Genomic DNA, 17,836 nt, shown 5'->3' on the forward strand with positions numbered 1-17,836 from the left:
CTTTCACAGTGTTTCTGGATACTCTGAAACCATGGAATTGTGAGTTATGCTTAATCCTTGCCAAGGGACCATTGCATTGCTAATAGCACCGTTGCATTAATAACATTGTTGTAGTAAAAGTATTTGCAGTATGAAAAACTTCACATACCTCTTGGATTTCAACAAATGCTTAAAACATTTGAGTTTAGGCTATTTAAACTAGAAAAATGTGCCACAGTGTGGAATTACCACCTGTAAGTAATGACGGATTAAGTGTTTTTCTTTGATTGTAACCATGAACCATTTGTTTCCTTCAGACATTTATTTATTTTATGAATATGCACTATTCTATACAACATAAGTTAACATTAAAAGGGAATTTGCACTTAGTCTTTTTCATATCTGTACTGTTTTCTGTTTTATATGCACAGTATTATTGCTATACTATTACAAGTATACTATACTATTGCACAGTGCTGTGCATTCTGGCATGAGACTGAAATAGCCCAGTACAAAGAATGTGGGTAATTTGTCTTACTTTCATAATTTAAAGTTATTATTTTAATTATTTACATGATGTAGTTTAGAGTTGGCTGCTTGTGCTTTTCAGCTTCCGCAACCATGTAGCTCTTATTAGGTATTTGCAATCATTTGTGTCAATGGAAAATATTTTCCAATTGATACAAACACCTACAGATATTCTCTACAGTCTCTATAACTCTGCTTGTTATAATCTTAAGTATATGTTTCTGTTTAATATATGAAGGAAAAAAAACCCTTTTTGGTTTGTGTGTTTTTAAAGGAGCAGCATATGGATGAACGAGACATACGGAGATTTCAACTAAAAATTGCTGAACTGAATGCTGTAATACGGAAGCTGGAAGACAGAAATACGCTTTTAGCAGATGAAAGAAATGAATTGGTAAAATAATTAGTGATAACACAGATGGTGACTTGCAAGACAATATTTTAGTAGTACTTGGAGAAGTTGTGTTTTCAGGCAGATTTTAACTTATTTCCCTTTTGCTAACAAACTGACAAATTGCAGAATTTATAGATTTTTTTAAAAAATGTTCCTGATTGGTTGCTTTTCTTTTCCTTATTTCTTGTCCCCTTATTGTATATCCTGTCACCACATACATTCTTTGCACGTAGCTTGACTCATATATTCATTACAGGTTGAACTTCTCCAATCTGGAACTCTATCATCTGGAAACATCTGTAGTCTGGCATGATTTTAGTTAGCTGGATGATCACTTTTCATGTGTGTGGCCAAGTTTCCTGTGGTCCCATAAAGTTTATTACAGCCACCATCCCCTGGCTCATAGTGTTCTGTGCTGTTATTTAGCTGTAATTTACCCACTAAATGTGTTCTACAATCATAATAAGCAGTGAATGTGATAGTAATGTGCTAGGCTATATTGACCTCCCTTGGTCCGGCAAATTCTCTTCTCCGGCACTGGTCGGGTTCTGAGAGTGCTGGACAAAAGAGGTTCAACTTCTGTTTTATTTTCTTTAATTCTTATGAGATTCCTTAAAAACTAACCTTTTTTCATTTTACTTAATACATATATATTCTAGGAAGAAACTGTCCCTTTTATGCCCCACATAACCTCACTATAGATCATCAGCTGATGTTAAGATGTTTAATTAATTTTCATGCAAATTCACCATTTCTTTCTTCACCATTGCCAACATCCTTCCCAAGAATATTTTTTCCTCTTTCCAATTTCCAAGGTGTCTAACACTATGGTAGCTAATTATCCAGGACTTTGAAAATGGTGGTGTAGACTAAAAATGGTGTTATGCCATTTTCTGGGTGCTTTTCCTTATCTAGGAATGGTTCATTTTGTGCACAAGGATGGAGCATTTGCAGGGTTCAAACCTAAATCTGTTGCTCTGCAGGCTGATATTCCTTGTAAAAGTCATTTTCCTTTTTCAAAGGGTGGGAAATTTAACATAAGAAAGGCTCTGAAGTGATCCCTCTTCCTTTTCATCTTCTTCAAAACTTTCTGTGATTGTTATACAAAGTGTGCATCAAATTATGAGTGGCAGTTTGCACGCACCATTTGGTGACATATGGCACCATGATGTGAATGTAACTTATGTAACTAATTTACTGTATTACTTTTTGAAGTAATGAAACTTGACAATGCCACCATTGTTTTGTGAATTTCTTATGCTGCCTAGGAACGACAAAGCTGCTTTTTCTAATGGAAAAAATCTACCATTGCCTATCTCCAGGGAAACTCTTGAAATAAGTAGAGGTATTGTGAGTCAGACAGAGCAACTTAGAAATAAAAAGAAATGAGGAGAATTGAAGAAATGCATCATGCTGGATAGTTAGGATGCAAGTTTCAAAAGCATCCAGTGTTGGTCTAACTCTGTTCTCACAGAATCTCATAGAATACTAGAACTGAAAGGGACCTCAAGAGGTCATTGAGTCCAGTTCCCTGAACTCATGACAGGAATAAGCACCCTGGATCATCCCAGCCAGATGTTTATCTAACATGCTCTTAAATTTCTCTAATGATGGAGATTCCACAGCCTCCCTAAACAATTTATTCCAGTGCTTAACCACCTTGACAGGAAGCTTTTCCTTATGTCCAACCAAAACCTCCTTTATTGCAGTTTAAGCCCATTGCTTTTTGTCCTATCATCCAAGGTTAAGGTGAATAATTTTTCTCCCTCCTCCTTGTAACACCCTTTTAGATACTTGAAAGCTGCTATCATGTCCCCTCTGTCTTTTCTTTTCCATACTAAACAAACAGTTCTTTCAGTTGTCCCTCATAGGTCATGTTTTTTTAGACCTTTAATCATTTTGTTGCTCTTCTCTGGACCTTCTCCGATTTCTCCACATTTTTCTTGAAATGTGCTGCTCAGAACTGGACAGAGTACTCCAATTGAGGCCTAATCAATGCAGAGTAGAGTGTAAGAATTGCTTCCTGTATCTTGTTTATGATGCTCTTCTTAATGCATCCCAGAATGATGTTTGTGTTTTTTTGCAACGGTTTCACTCTGTTCACTCATTTAGTTTGTGATCCACTATGATTCCTTGATCCCTTTCTGCAGCAGTCCTTCCCAGTCATTACACATTTTGTATATGTGTAATTGATGTTTTTTTCTTAAGTGGAATACTTTGTATTTGTCCTTATTGAACTTCAGCCTGTTTACCTCAAACCATTTCTCCAGTTCGTGCAGCTTACTTTGAATTATGACGCTATCCTCCAATGCACTTGCAACCCCTCCCAGCTTGGGATCACCTGCAAACTCTGTAAATGTACTCTCTATGCCATTATCAAAACAATTGTTGAGTTAACGTTAATGGCAAAATTCACACTGACTGAAATGGATGCAGAGTTATGGCAACACTGAGAACTTTTGAAAATCCCACTTTTATTTCATTCTCTCTGGCTACATATCATGAGTTATGCTGGGGGTACTGGAGCTAGGGATCCTGTAGTACCTTGTCTTGAAGTAATTTCCATCATATATAGGCTTTAAAGTTTTGTTCAATGGCTCTCATCACCTCCACTATACAAATTGTTCCAAAGTGCTGCTGGAGATGTGTGTCTGTTTCCTAGGGATGTCCAACCTTTTTTCATTGGGGGCCACATGGCAAACTTTTATGTGCTCTGGGGGGCTGAACATAAAATAGACTCAAACCACCAGCCCAGCCTTAAACCCCTCACAGTACCAAACTGCCCCCACTCCCAGCCTTAAACCCCCCCACAGCCCCAAACTGCCCCCAGCCTAAGACCTCCCACAGCCCCAGACTGTCCCCTGCCCACCCCCAGGCTGAACCCCACCCCTCACAACCCTAAACCGCTCCTCACCCCCAGCTCCCAGGCCTAACCCCCACCTCCATTGCAACCTAAAACTGTCCCCCACCCACCCCCAGGCTTAACCTCTCTCACACCCCAAACTGTTCTGCTGCCAGCCCTGTGCCTCAGCCAGGGCTCTGACCTGGGGGCCAGCGGTGGCTCATTGCTCTGGCTGCTGGGGCTCTGCTGCTGTCTTCACACCCCAGCCAGGGCTCTGCCCCCCAGGGCCAGCAGCAACTAGGCGCTCTGGATGCCAGGGCTCTGCTGCCAGCTCTGGGGCTGATGGCCGTTCTGTGCTGCCGGGGTTCTGTGGCAGCTGCCACCCCCCCCACCCCACAAGCTGGTCCTGCCACAGCAGCCGGCTCTGTAGGCTGGATTAAAAAAGGCTCAACAGGTCAAATTCTGGCCCAAGGGCTGCCTGCTGGACACCCCTGGGCTATGCAGTCCCTCTCCCAAGACACTGCCCACTCAATAGCTCAGTTCTGTGCTAACATTGGGAATAGTGGAGGGAATTTTGCAGGAACACTAGGGGCACAGCTTCCACTCCCAGCTGTTCCTGATACCAAAATCCAACAGCAGGATGAGATCCAGTCTCAAAGTTCATGGCCTCAACAAATTAATTAAGCATTTGAGATTCTGCATGGTCACTCATTTGGTTATTCTCCCAGTGCTGTCTCAGAATGAGTGATTCACTTCTCTAGACCTTCAGGATGCCTACTTTCATGTGGCAGTTCTGTGGAGCTACAAGAAATGTCTTCATTTTGTGGCAGAATGCCACTTCTACTACACTGTTCTTCAGTTTGGTCTCTCTTCTGCCCCACAAGTCTTCACCAAATGCATGGCACTGGTCATAACATATCTCAGAAGGAAAGGAATTCACATTGTCCCATCCCTCAATGATTTTTACTGAAAAGTGGCTCCAGAAAGGAGGGTCTAATCTGGGACTCGCTTTGAACAACTGAAAGTTAGCCTGGGCTGTCGTTCAAAAATAGAATTCACTGTGACCCTGTTAAATTCTGCGAGGGCATTTCAAATGATCAGCTCCTCCCAGGTAATTGAACAGCTCTGCTGTAGTCTTCAATTTCAGCCCTCCATGACAGCCCATGTGTGCCTGAACCTGTTGCATCACATATTTGCTTGTTTCATAATGGTCCAGTTCAACAGGCTGCACCTTCACCCTCTTCAGACGTGGTTCAGGATGATCTACTCTGTGCCCTGCATTCTCAGGACAGTTGGTTTGCCTTCCTCCACCTGTCCTAAACTCCCTGCACTGGTGAGAATCCTTATCCAATGTGCGCCCAGAAGTCGTCTTTGTATGGTCTTCTCCAAATAAATCAGTGGTTAACAAAGCTTCCATTCTGTGTGTGGTGGGTGGATGCATTTGGACTCAAAGCCAGTGCAGTGCCTTTAGCTTACTGGGACCTCCATATCAACATACTGGGAAATTGGGCTATCCACAATACATTGTGCCTTCCAGGACTGCGTCAGACATTCAGTGATTCATATACTTACCAATAGTGCCACTGCAATGTATGGTGTGAACAAAGAAAGGGGAAGCACGTTCCAGGTGACTCTGCTTGGAGGTGGTCAGCCTGTGGCAATTCTGTATTGAAGAAGATGCGCTCCAATAGCAGTCTACTTGCTAGATGCGCAAAATCATTTTGTGGACCATTTCAGCAGGCTTGTCTCCTGACCCACCTTATATCGGGTGTCCCTCCAGGTCATCTTTCCAAAGTGGGGCATCTCCAAAATCAGTTGGTTTGTGGGGTGAGAAAAGAGAAAATGTCACCAGTTTTGCTCTGTTGTGGGCCTCAGTCCAGGCCACCATTACAATGCCTTCCATATGGCAGTTGACTCTTCTGTATCCCTTTCCCCTACTCTGTTTATTCCTCCAGATCAAGGGAGACTGGACCAAGGCCATCCTCATTGTTCTAATGTGGTGGGAACAGCACAGTTTCTCAGACTTCCTTGCTCTGTTGGTTTAGCTCACCCATACTAATGCTTTCTCTCCATTTTGCTCTAGTTAGTCAAGACTATGGCTGCAACCTCCATACTGTGATCAGCTCTCTGCACCTTACTGTGTAGCTGCTACCTGGCTGAATGAACAGGAAGGGCAGTTCTTGTTGGCTGTCCAACAGGGTTTACTCAATAGTAGGAAGTCCTCCACTAGGACAGCCTAGTTAGTAAAGTGGAGGTTTTGCTGTGGTTCTTGTCCCATGAGTCCCAGCTAACTGTGGCTTCCATCCAGGATTTCTTGAGGTACCTGCAGTGTTTTCAGAAACTGTGTCTTTTGTTCAGTTTTCTGAGAGTGTATTTGACAGTTATATCTGTGTTTCATACTCCAGTTTAGAGGAAGTCATTTTTCCCCAGTGATTAGATTTCTGAAGGGCCTTCTTCACTTGCATCTTCTGATCTGAGAATTCCTTTCCTTGTAGGACATAAATGTGGCTCTGGTGGCCCCTCCATTTGGGCCCCTTGTATTCTGTTCCCTGATCCTCCTGTCTTAGAAAACCACATTTTCAACAGCCATGGTTTTGACAAGAAAGGTGTGTGAATTGCAGACCTCAGTGGCTGAGCTGCCTTATGCTCAGATCTCTAAGGACAAGGTAATGCCATGACTACAACCGAAGTTTCTCTCCAAGGTATTCTCTCGGTTTCATTTGAATCAGTCAGTGTAGTTGTATGTACATTTTTCTAGGCTATTCTTTTCCCTAGAAGAACTCAATTTCTGGATGCCAAGGGATGGCCAGCCTTTTGTATAGAAAGAACTCAAACGTTTCATATTTTGCCTTGCCCGTTCATGCGCAGACTATGTGAAGGAGCAAGCAGTCTCTCCACACAGATCATCTCTGGATGGATAATATGCTATTTTTAAGATTGTGTGAGAGAGATTCAGCTACAGCCTCTCAGCAAATATGGGCTTTTTCCACAAGAGAACAAGTGACATCAGTAGAATTCCTCAGTGGCACTTCCATACTGAATATTTGAAGGATGGCCACGTGGTCATCCAGCCATAGGTTTATGGACCATTATGCCATTACCCCATAATCCATAGTGGACCCAGGCCTTGGATGGGCAGTCCTGCAATCCCTGTTTTGGTAGACTCAAGGCCCGCCTCTGGTTTGGGATATGCTCACCACCCCTCTCCATCGGAGTCTCCTCTTATGGGCTTCAGTGCAAAGAAACTGAGGTGGGTTTGGGGCAGTGATTCATTACTGCCAGAGAAGAGGTCAGAGGTGTGGGGAATGAGTATTGCCCCTCTGCAGACATAGCTAGACAAAAGGCTCTGGCAACTGAACACGTGCATATCAACTTTCTGAAGAGACACAGTTACAGTAAGTAATTATTCTTATGTATATTCTAAGAGAATATGTATTGTGACAGAGCACTGATGCAATCCTTATGTTCTGCTTCTTCAGTTAGGGTAATCAGTAGGCCACTTTAAAGAAACTGGACACTCTAGCCTTCATGCAGATCAGGACTAATGATGCTAATGGTCCTACCATAGTATAAAAACTTGATGAAGTGAGACATATTATGCCCTTTTTCTATAGCTTTTCTCATAGAATAATTTCTTATATTCTAAGCTGTACTTTCATAGGTGCTGAGTCTAAGGGCATGGGGGAAGGGGGCATGCATGGGTGGTGGGGAAGTGTGACCATTCCCACTGTCTTGAAGTGGTTTTCGGATCATATTGCATGATCCTTACTCGTTCGTGTCTGTTAGCATAAGACAGACAGGTATGGTTAACCTGGATAAGGTGATATTCTGCTTTAAGTAATTTCCCTAGTATTACTCTTGGATAACAAATGTTCTTTGTGATCTTGACGATCTCATTGTTTTTTTTGTCTAGCTAGTCATTACTTTTTCTTTCTTTCTTTCTTTTATGGGGTGTGTGTTGGGAGGAAAATGTTATTCAGTAACTGGATTGCGTCCCTGGAGGTCCTGTTTGCCTTTCTTCACACCCTTAAGGAATGCTAAGATACTGCCGTCTGAAATCTTTGGGGTCTATTATATTATAGTGGGATGTGGGGCATATATGACTTAGGCTTCTGAATGCCTGGAATGAAATAATCACTAAGATGTCTTAGGAAAGGTAAAGCCGGCTTTGCCATATGAGGAGGCACTTTGTAAATGGCTGTATTTGGATTCTTTTGACAAGAACTTATATATTTCCCTATCTGAAACAAGAAACAAATGTTTACGAAAATCATTATCTTCCTGAAGTTTAATATACACTGGGCTTTAACTGAGAGGTTTTTTGATGATCAGTAAATAGGAAAACAGAGCAGTCAAAGGATTATGGAAATAAAACTAGAAAAATGCCAAATCTCAAAAATTGGGGAAAGGGCAGTAATGAGATTATAGTCTGACATTATAAAAACATAGGAATAAAACTGAGCACCTGAAAATGTCAGCATGACCCTGAGACTGAATCTGTGCCCTTTGGTTGACTCCCTGATTTAGCTAATCAGACATTAAGTATAATTTTCTTAAAAAACGGGAATGTGGTATATTTCCAGTAAAAGATATTTAAATGGGTAAAAAGTAACTATTATATTTCATTCTCTAGGAAAGGGCTCTTAGCTCATTTGGAAGCACATGAATAAAAAGATTCTCAGTTTATTGAGAAAATGCTTTTGTAGACCATGGGAAATTTGCGTGCGTTCCAACAACAAGATATGACGTATAATGACAAAGTCCATCCTTAGAATTGAGGGCATTTTGCAGCCCCTGCAAAAGTGCTTCTGTTAATAGTGAATGCTGCATCTCTGGCACTGATTTTTATTCAAGCCTGCATTGACTTCCATGTTAATTTCACTTGTGGTAACAAACTATGGCTATAAAATTTTTAGATGCATACATTGTAGATCAGCAGCAATATGTAAGCAGAAGACATATTTTGAATGAATGACTGAATGAAAGAGAAATAAAGGGGAAGTGAAAATCTTCCTTGCAGGTCATTGTAGCTCAGATTATGATTAACTGATATTTTCTCCTCCTTTGCAGCTGAAACGTTCTCGGGAGACAGAAGGACAGCTGAAGCCCCTTGTAGAGAAAAACAAGAGGATGACCAAAAAGAATGAGGACATATTGCAGTGTATCCAGAGGATGGAAGAAAAAATTAAAAATCTCACAAGGGAAAATGCAGAAATGGTAAGCAATTAGCACATACGTATCAGAGATTAGTCACAGAGAAGTAGCCGTGTTAGTCTGTATCTTCACAAAACCTCTTCTGAAGACGTGGGTCTTCCCCACAAAAGTTTATCACCTAATAGATTATTTTGGTAGTCTTTAAAGAGCTATATGATTGTTTTTTTGTTTTGCATCAGAGATTACTTTGTAAGAGCAGCTGCTCTTAGTAGTTTAGGACTGGTCTACACTATCAGGTTACTTTGAAGTTAGCCGCATTTAGTTGCTTTTATAACCAATGAGTCTACATCACTAAGCCCCTTCCATTGACTTTATGAGCAGTTAAAGTTGATTTCTGTACTCCTTGACCACAGCAGTAGTGCTAAATTCAACCTTGTGTGGGCAACTTTGGGATAGTGCAGACACAGTGCTACTAAAGTCAGTGTTCCTGAACAGTGCCATAATGTGAGCACTCTGGCCAGCACTTTCAACCCTGCTGCTCTCCCTGGTACACAGGAAAAGCCCTGGGAAATTTTGAATGGTCTGTCATTTATTAAATAAAATTGATTAAGAATTTTTGTGGTTTTAATGTATAAAGTACATTTGGGGGAGCATAAAATATAGGGCTAGCACTGACCTTGACATACCAAGGGGTTTTGCATGTATGTATTTGTCAGAGCTGAATTTGAGCTGTAGAAACTAGAGGTCGAAAAGGCCCTCTTCAGAATTATTCTGTGGCTCAGGGTATATTCTCGAGTGCTTTCTCCATCCTAGTTTTAGACATCCAAGTGAGACATAATGAGTATATTTTATGTGTTAAATTACCACTATTTTCTTGGTGGAAAAAGGACCTTTTGCTGGGCTGGAGCAGATTTCTGAAAAAAAAAAATCATGTTAGTGTATCAGAGATGAGGGTTTTACTTCGTGTTTCAGGAAGAGATTTAAGAGCTGGTTGCATTAACAATAAATTTTATTTTTGCAGAAAGAAAAGTTATCCGCACAGCCGATTTTGAAGAGGCACACTTCTTTGAACGATCTCAGTAGCACACGAGAGGAACAAGAAATGGAATTCCTGAAACTGCAAGTCCTAGAGCAACAGCATGTTATTGATGATCTCACAGTGGTAATATCAAATTGTTCAGTACATACATGTGCATAACCCAACATTCAATCCTAGCATTTGGGAGCAATATTCAAGTTAATTTGGTTTAAGTACAGTTAAAATGAACAGTGTAATAACATGCAGAAGAGTTCTTTGGCATTTTGGTTCTTCCTCTTTGTAGCAAATGTATGAGTTTCCATTGCACACCTATGGTCTTATTGCCACCATACCAAGTGGTGAGCTCATAACTCAGACTTACCTTGTGAATACCTGAAGAGTTGATTTCCAAGGTGCAGCAAACAATTGTGCTGAAGATTCATCAAGCAGTGCTTTCGTTCGCATCATTAGTGATCCAGCTTCTCATCATGCTATTAGGGGAAGTGAGCCATTACACTGACATCTTGATTGCTCATGGTCAAAGCACTTACAATACTGTTGTTTGCAGGACAGGGGCAGGCACGATCTGTGTCCTAACCAGTTTCCTATGCATCTAAAACTCCCCCAGTTGTATTGTTCACTTCCTGCTCTAACCTGCTGTGTTGCTGGGCAATGTGAAACACCTGCCACATTTCACCTCAGAAGCTGTTGCCTTGAGGAGAAGGTGAAGTTTGTAAAATGCTTTGGAGAACCATCTGAATTAAAGGAGTTGTTTAGGTTACTACCATTATGCTAAATTGCTGTGTACGTTCCCAAATTTTCTCTCCTGGTACCATGTGCTGGGAGGTCAGGATTCCTCCACCATTTCAAAACAAGCATTTTACCATGGGTGGTTTACTGTTCTTCCACTTTCTGGGTTTTATTATTAAGAAGAGGTCCACATTCCAGCAGGATGTAGTTCAAAGTTGGGAGATGAGGGACTGCTTCTTTAGCAGCAATTAGAGTTAGAAATTCAACATCACAGTAATCCTTTTAAAACAGAAACACTCATAGGGAAGGACACAAATTGGTGGATGAGAGTACAGCTGGAAAGGTTAATAGAATTAGGATGGGGGTGGGGCTAGCAAAGTAAAGGACAATTAAAAAAGAAGTTAGGAGGAAGGACCCACCTGTTATTTTTTCCTTCCCTCCCTCTTGTTTGTTTCCGCCTACTATTACATTCTCTACCCCCTCTGAAGACCAAGAAGATATTCTGTGGCTGAATGATCACATGATCTAAAACTCTTAGGTAACCACCTTATGTGACAGTGTAGAGTTGTTACAACCTTCTAAGCTGATGCTATAAAAAGGCACAAGGTGAGATATATGTTTCACCAGAAGCTAACAAATTTATGCTTGAGCTTCCTAATTTGTATTCAGAACTGAGTCTTGTAAACATGAATAATCAATGTCTTAAATTCTTACCAGTTCTGCCCTTAGGAAGCTAAACAACTTACATGTGCTTCTTTTTGATTTAGAGAAGCCACAGCAAACAGAAAATACCTTCATATATGTGGTTCCGTGTCAGAATGTATTTTGCAGTTTGGCTTTACCTTAATAAAGTAGAGCAAGCCTTTGCTGTTGACCTTCGGCCTGAGAAGGGCAGGGTACAGTCTTGCCTCTCAATGAGTGGTTCTGTAATCTGCAGAGAAAAAAAGAACTGTTAGAAACCTCTGCCCTAGTATTTTACAAATCTTCATGTGCCAATTTCAAGATAAACCAGTGAAGTAGGTTGCTGAATGTTCCTGGGCTTCAAGGGGAAAATATCCATTCTGCTCTTGCTGAAATAGTACAAAAAGTCTTTACTGTTTGTAACTTTGTCTCATGCTTTAAGAAAACATTTAATGATGTTTCCTTTGGTCATATGTAATCTGAATACATGATAAACAAATAAAACCTTCTCTCTTACTCTAGGAAAGAGAACGGTTGTTACGCCCTAAGAAACCAAAAAGGAAAAGTCTGAAACCTTCAAAGGTGAGAGTCTGGTGCACCAGCTATTCTGTATCTTGCAAATGCCATACAGACTTTTTGGGAACAATATACACTCCATTGAAGTCAAGGTCAAAACTCCTGTTGACTTGATTAGGGTCAGGATTTTGCTCCTTATTTCTAACTAGTGATAATTAACACACCCTAAGTGAATGTTTCTAGCCAAAGTTTTCTATGACACAAAGGAAGATGATACTCCTTAAAAGATAATGAAATTGTTTGTCGTCACCATGCCGAGAATTTTCAAGTGTGACTTGATACAACTTTAAAAGTAATCTGATTTTTCTGAGGGCTGGTGCTTAGTACATCCTAAAAATCATGCTCTTTTATGGTATCCCAAGTTGGATGCCCCAAATTACTAATCACATTTGAAAATGTAGTCCTATATGTCTTTGGAAATTTAACTCGAGCAGTATTTGATCTCTAAGCAGTAAAATGGAGCGTAACTAAATTTGAATCGACATGCAATATTGAATGCAAAAATGAAACAAGAAAATATGTGGTATTCACTTATTTAGACAACTGTGACTTTTGTTTTAATGTTATTCATTCAAATTCTAATTGTTTTATTGTAGTAATGTAGTTTAAGAAATCCATTATGAAACCTTTCCTGAAGAGCTAGTTGCTAACATGCTTGTGTGTGTGTGTGTGTGTGTATACACATACATACTGCACATTTTTGGGCTAACAGAAGTGAGAATTAGTGTGATTCTGCTTTACACTGAAATAACACTTGCTTTATAATCCGATGGCACACTCATTATGTCCTCATGGTGGCGCTTTTTTATTACTTTCTCTGTTACAGTTTATAGGTTCTGAAAGAACAACTTTAGATATGTTTTTGGGTCTGAGTCTTACTAAAAATATTTTAAACCATGTTTGTAAATTTGCAGTTGTGTTGCATGCAGAAAATAAGTTCAAAGGAATCCATAAATGCTGCTAATAGCTGATAAAGGTAGAAGTTACAGAAGGAAATAGTTTCAAAGAAATCCTGAAGACTTGCAAAAGCCTGCTATACATTGATGTTACACCAGATTTTATCATTCATAACATACTTGGAAGTACATTGTGGCAGAGATAAAAGTGAAGCTTTTTAAACATAAAAATCATCTTTATGTATCTGATCATATGTTTGTTATTAAAATAGTACAATATTGTTCAATAAAAATCCCTAGCATTCGTTTAAACAGTAGTCTTTGGGATTATAAAATATTTGTTTTTATTAAAAGTAGTCCACTATTTCATTTTTTTAATGAGATGGAGATAGCCGTTTTGTGTGATATTATAAATATCAATAATGAAGGAATGTGATAGGCTGAAGCTTCTATGATACTGTGTTAATATAATTGTATATTACCAAATCATAGTAAAGTCACCTAATTGCCTTGACTCTCTCTTCTCATATGGCATCCTTTTCCTGCCTACCCTCTGGCTGTTTGCTATTCTCTAATGCCTAGTTTTCTCTCCGGAATGCGCATAGCATATTATGGGTGCTGCTGTTTACTCAGGCTCATCAAAATCAGATCTGGAACAATTTGACTCCAAAAGCAAACAAGGTTTGCTCTACTCGGTTGCTCTACTATCGTTCTGACCATGTCAATAGATTTATCATTGATCACCTTGGCTACGTCTACACGTGCCCCAAACTTCGAAATGGCCATGCAAATGGCCATTTCGAAGTTTACTAATGAAGCGCTGAAATGCATATTCAGCGCTTCATTAGCATGCGGGCGGCAGCGGCGCTTCGAAATTGATGAGCCTTGCCGCCGCGCGGCGCGTCCAGATGGGGCTCCTTTTCGAAAGGACGCCACCTTCTTCGAAGTCCCCTTATTCCCATGAGCTCATGGGAATAAGGGGACTTCGAAGTAGGCAGCATCCTTTCGAAAAGGAGTCCCGTCTGGACCCGCCGCGCAGCGGCAAGGAGCGTCAATTTCGAAGCGCGGCTGCCGCCCGCATGCTAATGAAGCGCTGAATATGCATTTCAGCGCTTCATTAGTAAACTTCAAAATGGCCATTTGCATGGCCATTTCGAAGTTTGGGGCACGTGTAGACACACTTCTGTGGAGATTACGTTGATTTTTTTTGAACACTTTTGCTAAGAGCTATTGAATGATTTAAGAATCAATTTTATGTATTTTTTTAACATTTCCTTCACTTCCCAGAAGATATTTTACATTAATATTTAAATTATCTACCTAATAGGGCATGCATGACCAGACTTTTTCCAACTGACAAATGTGAAATTTTCCCCATAAATTCAACCTATTCATATTTAATAATTTTAAAAATAATTATATCTGCTTCAATGTGATTGGTCATTGCCTTTCACATCCACCATGTATCAGTCTCACCTTTTAAATAATGACTCCCACAATTGCAAAAGAAACTTTTTATCTACCTTGTTTTCCCCATGAATGGGATGACAGTTTAGATCCAGACCAGTAAAGACATCAAAATCCTTCTGAATGGCATTCTTGGTACACACTATGCCACCTTTTTGTGAGACCCTAACTGTCAGTAGCTCTGCATGATTGTCCCTGAACATACATTTTTACCAGCATAAGATAATTAAATGTGTCTTCTCCTTACTGATGGAAAAATGTGGAAAAAAAGAGAAATGAATAAATTATCTGATTTGGGAATGGCTAATGTTACCAGAAAACTTAGTGAAGACCTAATGTACTCCATTCCCCCAAAAGCAACCCTGTAGACCTGTAAACTATGGGTGTTTACATAGATATTTAGGAACATTTCCATTGTCCTGCTGATTAGTTGGCAGCCATTTACAAAAGTTAATGTGTCTTCCAGTTCTGAGTCTATGGTGTCATCAAAAATTGATTTATTCAATATTCTGTTTTCTGATTATTTGTGCTTACCATACTAAGCCTTAAGTGAGCACAAGTATCAATGGGGTTTCTCTGTTTTAGTAAGAATGTAGCAACTGTATCAGGAAGAGACATAAAATATCAAGCAAAAATTACACAGTCCATCCCTTCCTAAGAAGGGAGATGGATACAACTACCAACAGACCTACAATACAAAATATTATTTCATATTGCCTATGCAAAACAAAGGTGGAATTGTAAATACCAGAATAGTGAAAAGAGGAGGACAGTTGTAGAAGAAGTAGCAGAATTTAACTTCATTTTGCATAAGTAATATATTTTAACTCTTAAGACACTGGCTGTACCTGAAGTGTTACATATTACCAGGATAAGTGGCCAGTAGCTATAGTTCCTAGGGAGCCCAGAAAGGATGATGTGGAAGGAGATGGGAAAGTAAAGTTTGTAGCTGGTGAGGGGATGGACCAGTCTGGTCTTTCTTTATAAATACTGTCTGGTTTTGCCTTTTTTGCAGTTTGGGAACATCCTTCCATTTCTTCAGGCCGAGGGTCACCAGGAGAGATGTGGCATACTGTGCTAGATAGACATGCAGAGAAGAGCCAGCTAAACAAAAGGGTGAAGTGAGCCCTGCTCCTGGGAACAGTGATGGGAGAACAGATAATTCTCTACCTTGTCTAAGGGCTTGTCCTTACTATGTGGAATTTGATTTTATGCATCTGGTAGAGACATATGAAATCAATCTGTCTGGGCAGTCGACAGTCAACCCCTGTATTCCTGGCTGTCATGAGGAGTAAGGGAGGATAATGGGCAAAACGCTCACATTGACCTCCCTCAGTCAGTTAAGTTGATTTCAGATACGTTGATTCTAGGTACTCAGTTGCTAGAACTGCATATCTGAAATCAGTGTATTCCCCTAGGGCTATGTCTATACTACAAGATAAATTCAAATTTGTTAATACTAATTTTGTAATGCTGGATTTTATAAATTCAAGTTTGACTATCCTCACCTCCCTACATGCTCCTCACAAAGTCGACTTATTGCTGCCACACTCAATCGGCAAACATTGACTGTTGCGACAGTGTATTGTGGGATACTAACCCACAGTTCCCTCATCCCCATAGCATTCTGGGTATGTTTACTGGTATTTGACATCATCTTACCACATTGCTTTGCCATCATTCCCCTTCCATGGTGAGCAAATGTCCATTTTTCCAGTCAGAAGGAAAGAAAAGTAGGGCATCAAAAAAGATGGCAAAGTTAATAGAAATCTTTCTTCTGTAACTAAATTATCAAAGATTTTATAACAGTCAGTAAGTGTGTGTCTTCTCCACTGGCCATCCACTGACTATCCCCCCTTCCCCCCTCCCTCGATTACATCTGACCCCTGAAAATAACACAGGGATAATGAAAAGCCTGAAGAAAGAGTTGATAGTAAAGATTTAGGGGTGGGGAAAAAAAGAGTTGCCGAAGAGTGGGTTTTTTGGGTTCCCAGTTCATTATACAACTTCTGTGAACAGTCTGTATTCTCGACTGGTCCTCCACCCACTCTTCCCTGCGTGAAGGGTGCAAAGTTAGAAGAAAGAGGATAGAAAAGGTAATATCGAGCCAACTGCCTTAAATTCAAATTTATCTCATAGTGTAGAAGTAGCATAGTGTAGAAGTAGCATAGTGTAGACCTGGCCTTAGAGGAGCAGATGTTGGCTCGTTTGTTATTTCTTGCAGGAGAAGGAATTTTGGGGATTGAAGAAATGAATGTGTGGAAGGAGATAAATCTCAGGGGTAAGGCTAAACTGGGGCTGCTGCTGCACTACCATTGTCCCATTGGAGGGGGCACAGTAATGAGGCAATTCGAAGCAGGCTAATGAGTCACTGACACGCATATTCAGCACCTCATTAGCATAATGGCAGTCGCATGAACAAACGTTGAATTTCAGATTAACAGTGAAGATGGGGGCAGCTTTGAAATAAGCACTCCACTTTGACATTCCCTTTGTGGTGGGGTCTCCTGCCCCGCCTTGCTCCCAAAAAATTTTGGATTTGAAAAAAAAGTGCATTTTTATTTAAGAGCAATTGAACAAAACATTGTCACTAGCCTGAGTTAAAACTCATAAATAGAGCATGACCACCCAAAGGTCCAAAGGGTTTGGAAGTGTTCTAATGATTGCCCATTTTCTCACGTCACCAGGAGGCAGTTCTTTTACTGTGGAATCTTAATTGATGTCAATAATAACTTCATAAATCGTACCATGGCAAACAGCCAAGATTTCTTGAAGTGTTCTTGCGTAATAATTGAGCCTTTGGCATTAAGTCAAAGTTGTTAGCCTCTCTGTTTGTGATATTTTTTGTCCTTAGTAAGAAGGTGGTCAAAAAAAAAAAAAAGGAATAACTGTACATGCTGCTCATAAGTGATTATAAAGTGAAAAGAAACTATTGAAGGAGCCCTCCTTCCCAGATGTGCTTTGCAGTTGCCACATAGATAGCATTGTTGCTTTGGATTATGGTAGAAAAAATAAAACAAATGTTGATTTTTTTTTCTTTCGTGATAAATGGCACTGAGAGGCCATTGGTTTATACTTCAAAAAAGTAAATATTTTCTTGTAAATGTTTGCAAAATATTGCTAGTGCAAGGTCATGTACTTCAAAATCATCATTTAGAGTTAGATTGTAGACTAGTTTTTAGAATCTAAGCCACTTATTAGATCACTTTTGTCTGACAGACTTCAAGTAACGAAGGGAGAAGTTGTAACTAAAAGGAAGCTACGTAATATCAGAAAACTCTATCTTCCGTATAATATTATTTGAGTGAAATATTCAGCGTCGCGCCTTATATCTGTGTATATTTTATGTTCCACTCTATTTAATTTCTAGAGAAAAACTCCTATATTGATTAGAAGTTGAAAATACATAGGGGAAACATAAGGCAGAGATGTTGTAATAATCATAAAAAAACCTTATAATTTCAGGAAATTCAGAGTTAGAATTGACTCTAAAAGTAATCTAAATATCTCAGGTTCTGTAAATTCAGTTAAGGCACCCAAACAAACCATAA

The 17,836-nt window shown here is 39.9% G+C and overlaps 1 protein-coding gene across 1 annotated transcript in view; it reads left to right on the forward strand.

Moving 5' to 3' along the window:
- JAKMIP1 (janus kinase and microtubule interacting protein 1) overlaps positions 1-17,836 on the forward strand; it is a 165,222-nt gene that overhangs the window by 64,173 nt on the left and 83,213 nt on the right. Inside the window, exons 5-8 of the mRNA XM_074991717.1 lie at positions 782-901; positions 8,814-8,960; positions 9,919-10,059; positions 11,869-11,928. Of these exons, the coding sequence (XP_074847818.1) occupies positions 782-901; positions 8,814-8,960; positions 9,919-10,059; positions 11,869-11,928 (468 nt within the window). The remainder of the gene's footprint in view (positions 1-781; positions 902-8,813; positions 8,961-9,918; positions 10,060-11,868; positions 11,929-17,836) is intronic.

Source organism: Carettochelys insculpta, chromosome 4, assembly GCF_033958435.1.
Source record: "Carettochelys insculpta isolate YL-2023 chromosome 4, ASM3395843v1, whole genome shotgun sequence".
Lineage (NCBI taxonomy): Eukaryota > Metazoa > Chordata > Testudines > Carettochelyidae > Carettochelys > Carettochelys insculpta.